Source organism: Podarcis pityusensis (assembly GCF_964106645.2).
Source record: "Podarcis pityusensis genome assembly, chromosome: 6".
In the NCBI taxonomy this organism is placed as follows: Eukaryota; Metazoa; Chordata; class Lepidosauria; order Squamata; family Lacertidae; genus Podarcis; species Podarcis pityusensis.
In genome coordinates this window covers 70,395,965-70,409,658 of record NC_138030.1, presented here as the reverse complement: position 1 = coordinate 70,409,658, position 13,694 = coordinate 70,395,965, and the positions used below count along the sequence as shown (strand labels likewise).

At 40.3% G+C, this 13,694-nt stretch overlaps 1 protein-coding gene across 1 annotated transcript in view; it reads left to right on the top strand.

Moving 5' to 3' along the window:
- Nucleotides 1-13,694, top strand: part of COL24A1 (collagen type XXIV alpha 1 chain) — a 331,774-nt gene that overhangs the window by 293,143 nt on the left and 24,937 nt on the right. The window contains exons 37-44 of the mRNA XM_081008493.1: nt 2,138-2,191; nt 2,826-2,933; nt 6,643-6,696; nt 6,902-7,009; nt 8,035-8,088; nt 8,981-9,034; nt 12,328-12,384; nt 13,494-13,547. Coding sequence (XP_080864619.1) covers nt 2,138-2,191; nt 2,826-2,933; nt 6,643-6,696; nt 6,902-7,009; nt 8,035-8,088; nt 8,981-9,034; nt 12,328-12,384; nt 13,494-13,547 — 543 coding nt within the window. The remainder of the gene's footprint in view (nt 1-2,137; nt 2,192-2,825; nt 2,934-6,642; nt 6,697-6,901; nt 7,010-8,034; nt 8,089-8,980; nt 9,035-12,327; nt 12,385-13,493; nt 13,548-13,694) is intronic.

The following is a 13,694-nucleotide window of genomic DNA, read 5'->3' as shown; positions in this document are numbered from 1 at the left end:
ACACTTCATTCTTACATCTAAATAGGATTACTTTTTAGAGCATTCTTGAGTAAGATTTACCTCCTTCCCCCATCAGTTTTTACATCAGTGATCTGGGTGTGCCTCTTTATTGGAAGAAGGTAAGCCCATAGCAATGAATGGCAAGATCCAGTCATAGCTGGTGATATAAGAATAACTTGTTCCCAGTAGAGATGCATTGGAAGCAGGGAACGCTAGAGCAGTAAATCCTGCAGAGAAACAGGTTCACAAGAAACCTTAATTAATTGTATTTCTTTTTCCTTGTAGCATACTTATGCCAATGCGGCCTTGAACACAGTTTTGGGAATAACTGCAATAGGCATTTTAATTCATATCAGAGTTGGTTTTATTTTCAGTCTTGGCTAATGTGAGTCAAAGAGCACGGTTGGGCCTTGTTCCTCATTGAAAAAGATATTAATATTGGTCCAAGAAACCCGAACACAATGGTTCACTTGTCAAACTTAGTGTTACATGAATTAGATTTGCATGTTCATTTCCTCCCCTCCCTCCTATCCTTGTGTACTGTAATTCCATTCACATCAGCCTGTTTAGGGCAAACCATAGTTCATGATTACAGCAAACTATGGTTTGTGCTTGCCTCCAAATCAGAATTGGAAATCACATCAAAATATTGGCTTTCAGTTATGGTTTGGAGGTCAAGCGCAAACCATAGTTTGATGATTTGTATGCAGTGGCAAACTGTGGGTTGGATCGGATTGAGTAAGAGGAAGAGACATAAATCTAAGGAAGCAGTGGCTAACCTTTTTTGGCATAAGGACCGAAAAAATTTGCCCCTTTGGTTAACCCTTCAAGGGCTGCATGTAAAAATGAGTGTGGCCAAAGTATAAAAGTGCACATTTGGACGGGTTTTGATGGAGTTACAAAGACATTTTATCATTAAAAATAGCTTTTAAAATAATGTAAATATTTTGTGGGACACAAAAACTTTTTGGAATCTTAACATCACAGCAAGGGACCCATAGATAGAGTATAAAAAGGACAAAGAGGAGGGAAACCTAATGGCCAGATATGGTGGCGATCGCTGCCTTGTGGTGTGGCGTGGTATGTTTATTATAGCTCATTTTCAACTGTGTGGGCATTTGACAGTTTTGCTGCATTCTAGACTTCTATAATTCTGATTTCTCTTCAATATGAAGGCAACAAAAATACATGGTCATCAGTGGAGACACTAAAATAATGTTGTTATTCAATCCAAGCAAAAACAATGAACTCATCTTCAGGCTAGAAAAAGACATGACAGAATAAACAACTATTTTACTTTTAAAAGACAACTGAAGCTGGCCCTGTTTAGGGAAGTTTTTAATGTCTGACGCTATATTGTTTTTAATATTCGGTTGGAAGCCGTCTAGAGTGGCTTGAGGAAACCCAGCCAGTTGGGCGGGGTATAAATAAATTATTATGATTATGATGATGATGATTATTATTATTGAAACCCAATAGAATGATAATGAAAGCATTGCTTTGCTGATTAATGGGCCCGATTTTATATATATCTTTACAATCTCAGGTTGCACCAGGGCATTCTGTGAAAAAGAGGCAAATACCAATCGCGCTTTCGAAAATACGAAAGCCAGCAGTCTGTTGTCATCAACCTAAAACCATTTCTTCCAGAATGTTAAGTTGTTTTGAATAAGTAAAAGGAATATGCTGCTTGCCAATAAACACATTAGGCCTTTCGGTTCAGACATATTTCAAATTATGATGTAAGCCCATAGAAATTTCCCATTTTGCAGAGGGTGCTAAGCCTTGCTTTAAAAGTTCAGACCCCTGTAACCCCCCCTTCCCTCCTGCTCACTTCCTCCAGCTACACACATCTCAGGTATAGGGAGCGGAAATCCCTATTGAACTGTCATTCACAACTCACTCTGCCAAGATATGCTCAGGAAGTTTGTCCCTGTTTATCCCCTCTCCTTTTCGGGCAGGTCTTGGAGTTGTGGGAAGACAGTGGCAATCCCCCTTAATATGTTGTTTGTTCTAACCCCTCACATAGTGTTCCTTCTACTGTTGTTCCCCGGGCTAATGTACCTCGATTTTAGGTATTTGCAAACCACAGTTTTTGAAGGCGACAACATTTGGATTTATTTCTTCTTAAAAATAGGGTGTACCAGGACCACCGGGGGAAGATGGCGTCCAAGGGAAAGATGGACCAAAGGTACGTTTTAACAACTGAAAAGTCCCAACTTCGTCTTTGTACTGTGTTTCTTTAAACAAAATATATAACAAAATACAGCATTGCCGCATTTGTGTGCATAGAAGTTGTCCAGCAATGTCACACTGATGCTGCAATAAGAAATCGCAGAGACAAAAGGCACAGAGAATTTGCATCTTCGCACAATTCCTGTCCAAAAGAGCTGTTGTCACCACTCCTTCACTGTATTGTGGAATGTATTTCAAGCTGGTTTCCTGTGATTGGTAAAGCAGGCTTCATGCAGACATTGCAACAAAACAGAAGGATTAAGGTGGTGATTTAGAGGGGTAGGAAAGTTGAAAAAAATAATTCACATCTGGCAACCGATTCAACCCTTTGGTTTCAGATAGTACATGGGTAGACAAGTCTGAAAAGCCTGGGGCACAAATTTTCATGGCCCTCTAGCAGCTATGGTGTCTCATGTACCAGAAGTAGCGTAGTTAGCGTTAGCTCTGGAAGTGGATTCTGACCTCCTATGTATATTTTGCTTTAAGGGGCTTAGTTTGGTCAGAATCATGTATACACTTCCAAGGTGGTTGAACTTGATAAACAGATCCCATCCCCTCTTGACCTTTGCTTTTGCATGTGACTGTTTTAGGGCAGTGTAGGAGACCGAGGGCTTCCTGGAGAAGATGGTGAAAAAGGAGAGACCGGAATCCCAGGAATCCCAGGCCCTTCAGGTGCACCCGGCATAAGGGGCATTCCAGTAAGTAATCTCAGAATTATAGCGCAAATAACAGCAAATGTGATCTATTCCCTCCAAGGGAACTTGGCAGATAAGCATGCTATATGAGTGGTCTCTTGTGCGAGTGGTGTGTTAGGCGAATAAAGAGTTAAATACAAAACCCATGAAACGGGGGGGGGGGGGGAGTTATATTGCTTATCGCCTTTTATGCCACTAGGTGCCTCCCATGACACTTGTATGCAAACATCGCCAGTGGGGGGAGGGGATTGCATTTTCCCAGGAACAAAATGTTGTGGTTTGAGTGCTAGAAAATATGATTTCCTGCACATCAGAAACACTGCCTTAGGGGGAAATGTTGGGATCCTCTCCAATGACTACCGCATCAGAACTACACATTTAGTGTACAGAAATTGTCGATATAGGCCTCGGAAGCTATGGCCAAAGTTGCAACAGCTGAGTGGCTCATATATGGGGGGGGGGGGAATTGTTGATTCCAGTCCAGCTCAATTTGGATAGGTTTCTGTCTCACAGCTAGCACTAATTATCACTTCTGCTGGCAAGCACAGTAATGGGACCACCACTGTGGATGGTTGTGGAGAATTAACTGTGTCTCAGATTGACTTCACGTAATAAGCAGTGGCACTTATCCTCCCAGTTTTTGTTTCTACACATCTGTGCTCCCGCTTCAGACATTACACAGAAGCATGAAAACAGAAAGCGCGTGTTCACTTCTGCTTCCTGTTTCCATTGCTTGTTGAATGTTCAAAGCCCCACCTAATCCTATGGGAAGACTCTGCTCTCAAAACAGACTTTCATCCCAATGGTTTAATCCAGCAGAACATTACTCATTGCACAGAGTTGTTTGTCTTAGAATGAAATGAAGTGTGGAAATCCTGCTCAAAATCAGAGCTTTCCACATGTTGACTTTAAAAAAATAGATGCTTCAGAGATGTAGATCTTCAAGAGACAATGCATAAAATCAGAAGATTTGGGACTGCAATTCTGTACATATTTACTTGGGAGTAAGTCTCACTTAATTAAGTCATGTTCACTTCTGAGTAGACATGTAGCCTACATTATAAGCATCTCTTCCTTGCGGTATGATTATTGTTTTGCTATAAAATGTTCTGGTGCTATTTCTCCCTCATTTAACTCTTCTTTTTATTATGTAGCATGTATCTTCAAGGTTTGTTAAAACCAAATGTTTGATGTTGGTGTTAGCCCTGCTATTCATTCTTTGCATATATCTAGGTAAAATGTAGTAAATCATATCCACTTCCTTCACATTATTATTATTCACACATTATCACATAGTAACTTCGTACTTGAATAGTAGGTTTAGAGACCCCACCAATAGCTACCCTGGACATTACCAGAATTTTCCGGTTCATATGGCAACCCTATCCTGGTTACTCAGAGTTTCGTTTTAAGTACATCCCAACAAATATTAATGCCAGTATTTTTGATTGGACCATGGGATAGATTTAGCATGTCACATACCATTTCACTGTATATTTTTTATATAATAAGAAGGCACTATGTATTCCAAAGATGCTCCATGCAGCCCCTATTCTGTCTCAAATTTTGCAGGACATTTCAATAACACGGTATAATCAGAACACTTGTTTGCTACTATCCATTTAAGATGCAGTTTATAATATAGATTTCCCCTAAGCACTGGAACATATGCACAGGCCATTTTGTCTAGGGATCAAACTAAATGAGATTGTTGCTGTTGTTAAATTTCTGTTCCGTCCTTCCTCCTGAAGGAAACCTGGCTGATAAAAATGAGATGCATGCTGTTCATTCAGTTAGCAATTATTGCATGAGCGGCTTTTGAAAAGTAAATAGTGGGCACAGGGAAGGAGCAGCAATCTTAATTGGGACTCTGGCATGGTCTGTGAGGTCACAGATGTTATTCAGGAGCTGCTAATTGCATGATTGGCATCTCGTCTAGCTTGGCCTTCAATGCTGCTGATCTTTCAAGATAACCACACGGTTTGGAACAAACCAGAAATGCTTTTGCTTTGCATAATGCATTGGCTAGAAAAGCCAAGAACGAGACAAACAAAATCTGGTCAGCTGCAACACGTTGTCCTCTAGTTATTTTTCTTAGTCACCAAGCATATCCAAAGTGTTATCAGTTAATGAGTCTAATCCGGAAGTCAGCTGTTTATGAAAATGCCTGCTGAAATCTTCTTACTTTGGATGTGCCTTTTGTTTTTTTGTAGTGTGGCAATCAACAGCTTTCCTCTATTCCTAAATTACTGTTTCTTGTAGCCATAAAAACATTGATGATGGGAATGGGAAATTAAACTAGAGTGATGAAACATCCACTTAATGTATGCGAAGAAAATCAATGAGACAAAACAACAACAAAATTGTTAGAAACACAGAAAAGGAAACTGTCTTCTACTGAGTCAGACACAGTGGTCTTTCTTGCTCAATAATATCAACACTGTGTAGCAGTGACTTCCTTGGATTTTAGATGCAAAGCAGATACTCTACTGCTGAGCTATGGCTCCTCCACCATGTCCTGCCATGCGGTTGAGAATAGGTACACAATACTGTTCACGCCTAGGCCAGGAACTGTGGCTTCCAGTTTTAAGCTGTAGTTTGTCAGTGATAATTGAGCTATAATTTCCAGGATGAGAGAACAATCTTGCTAGAATTGTTTTAGGGCTGTCATACGTCCAGAATTTCCTGGGCATATCTGGGATTTTTTAAGGCAAATTTCCTAAGAGAACTTTTTTCGGAGATTTTGCCAAAAAAAAAGAGCTGAACAACTTGCTCCCCCCTCCAAAAAAACCTCAACAACTTTTTGAAATATGGCAACCCTAATTTCCTCCTACATTTAATATAGGTGCATATGGGTGCCATGGAAGGTGTTTGAAAGCGCTGGGTGAGACAAAGAGAAGGAGAGTTTTCAGGACCAGAGGGGAAAGTTCTCTTTCCATTGTGCCAAGTGGTAGTTGGGGCTTCTATCCCTGACTGCCGCATAAAAGGGGAGCACTAACTTGCTCAGTGAGAGGACACTTGTTGACCTCTGTGCTCTTCCAAAACACTGTGAATATGGGGACGGTGGCTACATAATAAATTTAGTATTAGTGGACTATGTATTGCTTCAGTTGTGGTGGTTCCTGAGCCTTTGATTTGCACCGTGCCAATGCAAATCCAGAATATCTTGTTGTTTCCCAAAAGCTTTCCCAATCAAGTACATGTAGGGTTGATTGAACATGTCCTGTATTGCTTAAGAGGAAAACTTGAAGCATGGACATGTGTCTGCCCCAGTGGGCTTGATCCCTAGCTTAGTGAGTAACTGGCTACTATCTCCCTTGTCGAAGCCTAGTCAGGAACCGTAGTAATGTAAATACATCTACTTTCACTGGAGATACTTCTCTGGCCTGAATCTGACATTCTTTAGTCCTTCCCTGATTGAATATAGATCCCTACTAAATGAAGTGTTTGGCTTGAGCACAAAATTTATTTTAGTCTCCAGCTGTTGTTTTCTGTTCAGACATGTTAGATTTTTGTGGCATTTTCCCTGGCTTGATAAAAATCACCAGCATTATATCACTCTTCTCCAGAATAGAACAGTCATACTGATGTTTAATAAGAGTTTCCCATAACCCTCATGCTGAATGTTATAAGACCTTGCAAAGATTATGCAGTTCACACCAAAGTTTAAACATGTTCTCAAAGCTCTTTTCCTTCATAACAAATATTTCAGGGGCCCGAAGGAGCTCCAGGAAATCTAGGTCAAAGGGGCCGCCCAGGAAAAAAGGTAATTCATCTTGGTTCTTCTGCCATGTATTTGTATTAATTGAGGGCCTAGCACTTCTTTATTAATATTGGACAGGTCGTAAACAAGCAGTTTTGAAACAGAATGGTAACAGGATTTGGGGGCTCTTGTTTGGCTCCCCAGTGCAGTTTGCATTTGGAATAACATCTCGTATTGTCTTATCTTTGACTCCTAACCTCCCCAAAAGGGGGCAAAGGGACAGCATGGCCCCCCAGGAGAGATTGGCGCCACAGGTGACCGCGGGCAGCCTGGAGAAATTGGTCCAAAGGGTTCAAGAGGAACTAGAGGCCCAATGGTTGGTATACAGTTGTTCTCCCTATTACCTTCACGACAACCCTGTAAAATAGGTTAGACTGAGAGAGACAGAGACAGAGAATGTTATTGGCTGAAGGACCCCCAGTCGGTTTAATGGCTGAGTGGGAATTTTAACTTTGATTTTCCTGCTCCACGATGCCACACTGACGCTCTGTTCATTTGCTTATCTAAACTCTTATAGAACTTGTTTGCCTACATATTTAGTTCATTAGGGTATAGGGTTTTTTTAATGCATGTGCCTTTTTTAAACAACAACAACATTGTGCTATACCTATTTGCAGAGATATATTCTGAAATGGTGCATTCGAGAAGCAATTTGCATCTACTTCCATCAATTATTTATACCGATATTATATGTGTTTTCATTATTTTTATTTTATTTTATAAATATATTTTTATTAAAGATTTCATCATTTACAAAAACACATGCATTGTCTCTTTTTTCAAGTTGTGTTTTCTACAGATCAGTTTCATTTGTTGTGAGACATTAGTGTTGCTTACAGCATTATTTTTATGTAAAAGATCTATTTCTGGTTCAAATATGCTGAAGGTAGACTTTTTAATCTAAGCTGCGTTTATTCTGGTTCCCTTCTAGGCTGTTAAAAAAAAAGTAGTTAGGAGAATCTGCAAGCTTATACCTTTTTAGGTGCTTTTCAGGAGAGAGCACCATCAAACCTTGTGCTTGCATTTTTTTAATCGTATGATTTATTAACTTTTTAAATGTATATGCTACACCTTCAAACACATGGGTTCCCGGGGCATTTGCTTATATAAATATTACTACATTAAAAGGGGGGGGGGGGAATCCTTGGGCATAAGCCAGCCACTATGAACATATGTTATGTTGACAGTATGTGTTCGACTCTCGCAATTTGAAATCAGCGGGATTTATATCTGCTTAACTTGGGTGAGAGTTATGCCCTTTGTGTTTTTCTGATCAGAAGGTTGATTGAGAGCTTAACTACTTAGAAATTAAAATGTGTTTACTGCTGTTTATACATACAGGGACATTTAGGGTCAATGGGATCTGCAGGAGAGCCAGGAATTCCAGGTTATGGGGTAGGCTGAACTTCCTGTACTTTCTGTTGAGTTTGTTGACTGTGTACCATCTTTGTACATTGCGCTACATTTGTTATGGCCCATTGACTTGTGCAAAAAAATCTTATACACCCTTCCCCCCCATTTGGGAGCTTTGCTGTCTCCCGCTGGTGGGGGCCACTTGCCCACCCATTCATTAGTCAGAAAGGGGAGGTTGGTTACCATTGGCAGGAGGCCAGCTTAGCCAGGAGAGCTGGACAGAACTACACCGCCACATAATTCGCACAAGCAGCCTGGTATCAAGGCATGTGTGTGGATTGCTCTGCCCATTTATCCCTTGTCTGCTTCAAGATGGCCATTCTGAACGAAGCCTATTGAAAGCTGCCATTCTTCCCACAGCTATACTTAAGTCTCCCTTTTTAAAAAATAAATAAGTTATGCAGTTTGAATTAACCATCAAATTTCCATTTTTCAAGAAAATTATATTTTAAAAAATCAAACTGATACACACACATTAGATAGCTCCGTTTTATTTATTTATTGTTGGGAAACTTTCATTTTTCAAGAAAATTATCAAAAAGGCAAACTGCCAAACACATGTTAGATTTTATTTACTTCTTGTTGGGATTTTTTTTTTTTTTAACATATATATCTTACCTTTCTTCCATCACGGATCAAAGGGCATCCTCCATCAATCCCAACAAGACCAGAAAACACATGTGGTAACTAAAATTGAATCTGGGCCTGTTGAAAACTGGTGGTTTCTGTTCCCAAATGTTGTGGTCTATTGTCTTCAATTGTCCAACTATCCTGTTTGCCCGACATGTCACCTTTGACAGCATATTGACTACATAACAATGCAAATAGATTGCACACATGGCATGGCATTTATGTTTATTGTTTCTTTTCCTAGGGTCACCAGGGTCAGCCGGGCGCTCCTGGCCCACCAGGAGCCAAAGGAGAGAAGGTATGAAGAGTGGTAGCAAATACTGTAGTTGACAGAGGTGGCTGCTGCTGGCTAGAAGTCTCAGAGGCTCACAAAATAAGCATATATTTTACACAAACCCCTCTATCCACTTAGAATTGTAGAGTTGGAAAGCACCTTGAGAGTCGTCTTGTCCAACCTTCTGCAATGCAGAAATCTTTTGCCCAACGTGGAGGTCGAACCCACAACCCTGAGATTAAGAGTCTCATTCTCTACCAACTGAGCTATCCCTGATTTTTACAGATTCTTATTTTAAAGCTCTGAAGGAACAATATTGTGTGAGGAGAAACCTCCGAATATTATTAATGAAATGACTTGGGTTGGGATGCACACATTTATGCCAAAGCATAAATCCTCAGGTTCGGTTTATAGCATAGATGAATCATAGAATCATAGAGTTGGAAGAGACCACAAGGGCCATCGAGTCCAACCCCCTGCCAAGCAGGAAACACCATCAGAGCACTCCTGACATATGGTTGTCAAGCCTCTGCTTAAAGACCTCCAAAGAAGGAGACTCCACCACACTCCTTGGCAGCAAATTCCACTGTCAAACAGCTCTTACTGTCAGGAAGTTCTTCCTAATGTTTAGGTGGAATCTTCTTTCTTGTAGTTTGGATCCATTGCTCCGTGTCCGCTTCTCTGGAGCAGCAGAAAACAACCTTTCTCCCTCCTCTATGTGACATCCTTTTATATATTTGAACATGGCTATCATATCACCCCTTAACCTCCTCTTCTCCAGGCTAAACATGCCCAGCTCCCTTAGCATCCCTTAGATGCACTGATGCTCAGCCAGTGACTGATGACATTGTGCTGGGAGCAGGGCATGTGTTGATTTTTCTAATCCCTGTTGTCCCTTGTTATGTACTGAGTTGAATAGGATCCAAAATGCAGCAGTCTGATTGGTCCTAGAACAATAGGATTCAGAATACAGCAGTCTGATTGGTCCTAGAACAATAGGATTCAGAATGCAGCAGTCTGATTGGTCCACAGGAGCCACCCAATCCAGCTCCAGGTGGAAGTGAATCCGCAACCTGATTGGCCTACAGGAGAATCCCGGAATTAGCCAATCATGTGGGGCCCATTGTGTAAATAATGTATATAAAGCAGACATTCTGGGGGAACTTCCATTCCTCCTCACCACTATGAGCTGAATAAAGAGCATGAAATCCCCTCTCGACTCTGAGTATATTTCATCCCTGATGTAGCATATGCTGTGTGAGCTTTGATTCTTCCTGTCACATCATACTATTAAAAGAAAAACTGCTACCTTTCCCTTATGGGGTATTCCGGAGTCCTTAAGTGGCTTCCCTATCGGTAGGAGAAAACAGAGGCCAAGCAGAGTATATTGAGAAGCTAAGCGACTAGTAAGCCTGATCTTTATTAAAGGAAATGTTGCAACACAGTCCCCGCTCACTACACACAGGAGGGAGGAGAACGCTGACCAATGGTGCACAAGCCCTTACATAGACTTTTGAAGTTGCCCACCCTGTAGCCCAAGACCACCCCTCAAACCATCATACATACATCACAGAAGGAGGTGGTCTACAGCAGAAATCCTGTCTGCCAGGATAGCTGATAATGGTCACTGATTGCATTACCTGGGCAGTCTGGCCATTCTTTTGTGATGGATAATACTTTAGTTCCTGAATCCAGGTCACAGGCTCACCCTATTCATACACAAATATGCCCTAAAGACAGGATTTGCAAGTAAAAAAAGCAATGGGAAGGCTTTCCCCATTTGCCTCCCTTACTGCAAAGGAATATTTGAGGTCACTGAGATAGTTAAAATGGCTTCAGGATTGCTCTCCCATACTATTTCAGACACATGATTCATATATTTAGATATGTGTGCATTTATGAATATTCTGTATTTGAGACCTTAAAATTCTTATAACAATACCTTTGGCTCCCAGCAGTGCAGACGCTTAAGAGTTCATCATATAAGATTCTATGCTTCTGGTACTTGTTAGGCACTTGCACTGTTCTAATTTGTCCTTAGGGTACATGAGTATCTCTTTGTTCACTGTGAAAGGGGGCAGGGCTTTACACAAGATAGGGGATTTCCCCCATGGTTTGTAGCAACTGCAGCTTGTCTTCTCCTTCTTTGTCCCCCTGGCAGAAAAGGGGGAAGCAGGCGCGGTAACAGCCAGAGGTTCCTTGCAGGCATGCGATTTCCAGTATGCACAACACACACAGCTATCCAGTATTCAACAGCTTTTCCATTAATTTTGGTGGATACTGATGACACTTGCAAATAAAGTGTAACATACATCTTTCAATAAGTGGGCAGCATATTAGGTCCAAAGGAATGTACTTTCAGACCTGTCTCTCTACACTGCAGTTGGTGGGAAAGTCTTAATTCTGAAACTCCCAGGTGCTCCATTTGTGCAGTGGAGAGCACATGGAGCTGTGGCTCAAATAGATGGTTTTCTGCGTGCAAATCTACTTCTTTTTTTTTTTGGTTTGATTGTGCCCTTACAAAATATGCTTAAGCACTTTTAATCAATTATTGTGCTATGCAGTGTAGCTTGGCAACTGATTTTATTATTAAATTGTGCTTCAGATATTAGCTGTTTTACTTTGCTGTGCATGATATAATTAGATTGCATGTCTGTTTGTAACAGTAGTAATTTGTACATTATATCTGTTTATGGAAAGAAAAAGAATGGAAAAGCAATTTATGCAATACTAATGAATGGACATAGAATCTAATACTCATCTACCTGGGAGTGGTACTTATTTCTGGGGACCTGTCTGTTTGGAAACTGAACTTACTACTGGTCAGCCAATAGATTTGCTGTGAAGCAGCAGGTATAGTCGTACCTTAGATCTCAAACGCCTTGGCTCCTGAACAAATGACGTTCGAAACCCAGAAGTGAGTGTTCCAGTTTTCGAACGCTTTTTGGAAGCTGAATGTCTGATGCAGCTTCTGTGGCTTCTGATTGGCTGCAGGAGCTTTCTGCAGCCAATCAGAAGCCGCTCTTTGGTTTCCAAACATTTTAGAAGTCGAATGGACTTCCGGAACAGATTCCGTTCGACTTCCAAGGTACAACTGTATATGGTTCTTCAGAATAATGAATTATAAAATCTGTTTGCTGAGGGGATGCTACAGGTATAACTATCACAAACTACTAAGTCTTTTACCTAAACGGCTCAATACCTCTTTGCGTACGTATGGCCTGCATGGGGAATATATTTCAATTTTTCATGCATAGTTTACTAACAATACCCTGAGGCTTCATGGCCAATAAACCATTGATTTGTCTCTATTACAGGGTTACCCGGGGGAAGACAGCACAGTGCTGGGACCACCTGGGCCCATAGGTGAACCAGTAGGTCTTTCTTTATCCAGAAAACTATATACGTGATTCAGAATTGAAAGTGTTCCCAAAAATTATACAGTTGCCTCCAGATACTACACTCATGTTGTGCAAAGATGTGTGGAATTGGTGTAGTTGCTTTGAAATACGTTATGTTTAGATTTGTACAGGTTCCAGCTTTCTCATTGCTACCAGCAATTGCATGTGTGGTTTTTTGGAAATCAGCAAACATAAGGGGTATCAAGGGCTAAACTAGAAGTGGCACTAAATGTGTAATTAGAAACTTTGTCAGGGTTTGTAAGACATTTAATAATAGGGGTGTGAGGGCAGCGGTAGGGGTTCACAGAGATAGCAGGACACAGGGAGATGAGGTTTAATGTTTTCCTCCGCAGTCACAGTTCTGATGAGAATTGGCCCTATTTTCAAAGTAAAACAAACAAGCAAACCCAAAACCCGTCATAGTTTTTAACACTTTTAGTATCTCATCTAGTTTGACCCAAAGGTAATGTTAAATGTAGCATTTTAGAGGGTTCAAACTTCTGTATAAATGCTAAGTCCGACAAAGATTTTTAGTGTTAGTAGCACCAGTAATTTAAAACATTGTTGCTATAGAAATCAGGCAGGTACCTACAATTCTATTTCATCACTTGCTCAAAACGATTTTGTTTTGCCTTTGTTTTTAGACAGTCTGGTTCCATGATGATAATCAGTTTTGCATTTTGTTATTTCCTAATTTTGTGGCATTTTGATAATTTATTGTACACAGAATGTTATTTTTTAATGAGTTTGCAGTTTTAAAATATTCTTATCAATAACTAAAGTATGATTAGTCCTAATTTCTTGAAATTACATTTTCAGTTTGTTTGTTTTTGGTTTAACATATATGTGATTCAAAACCTCAACTAGCCATCGTAAAAATAATTTTAGACATCATTTATTGTATTGACTATGTTTGCTTTGCTTTCTTTTTCCTTTCTTTTTTTCTCTTCTCTCTCTTCCTGCTCCCTCGGCCTGCTCGAAGTTTCTTTTGAATATAAGTTCCCCTTTCTTTTTTAATTCTAAAGCAGCCATATTTCAAAGAAATTTTAAACCATCTGAACTTCTTGTGGTTATTTCTCTAGGGCCCTATTGGTGAACGTGGAGAGAGAGGAGAACCTGGTGATTTTGGTTACAAGGTAGAATTCTGCTTCCATTTGGGGCGTACTCTGTAGTTTATTCTAAAACAGCAATAGAAAAAAGCACTCTTTCATACATCTGAATGCATGTTAAGTACAATATCACTAACATTATACTAACTTGCCGGGGAGTAAATTCTGTTAAAC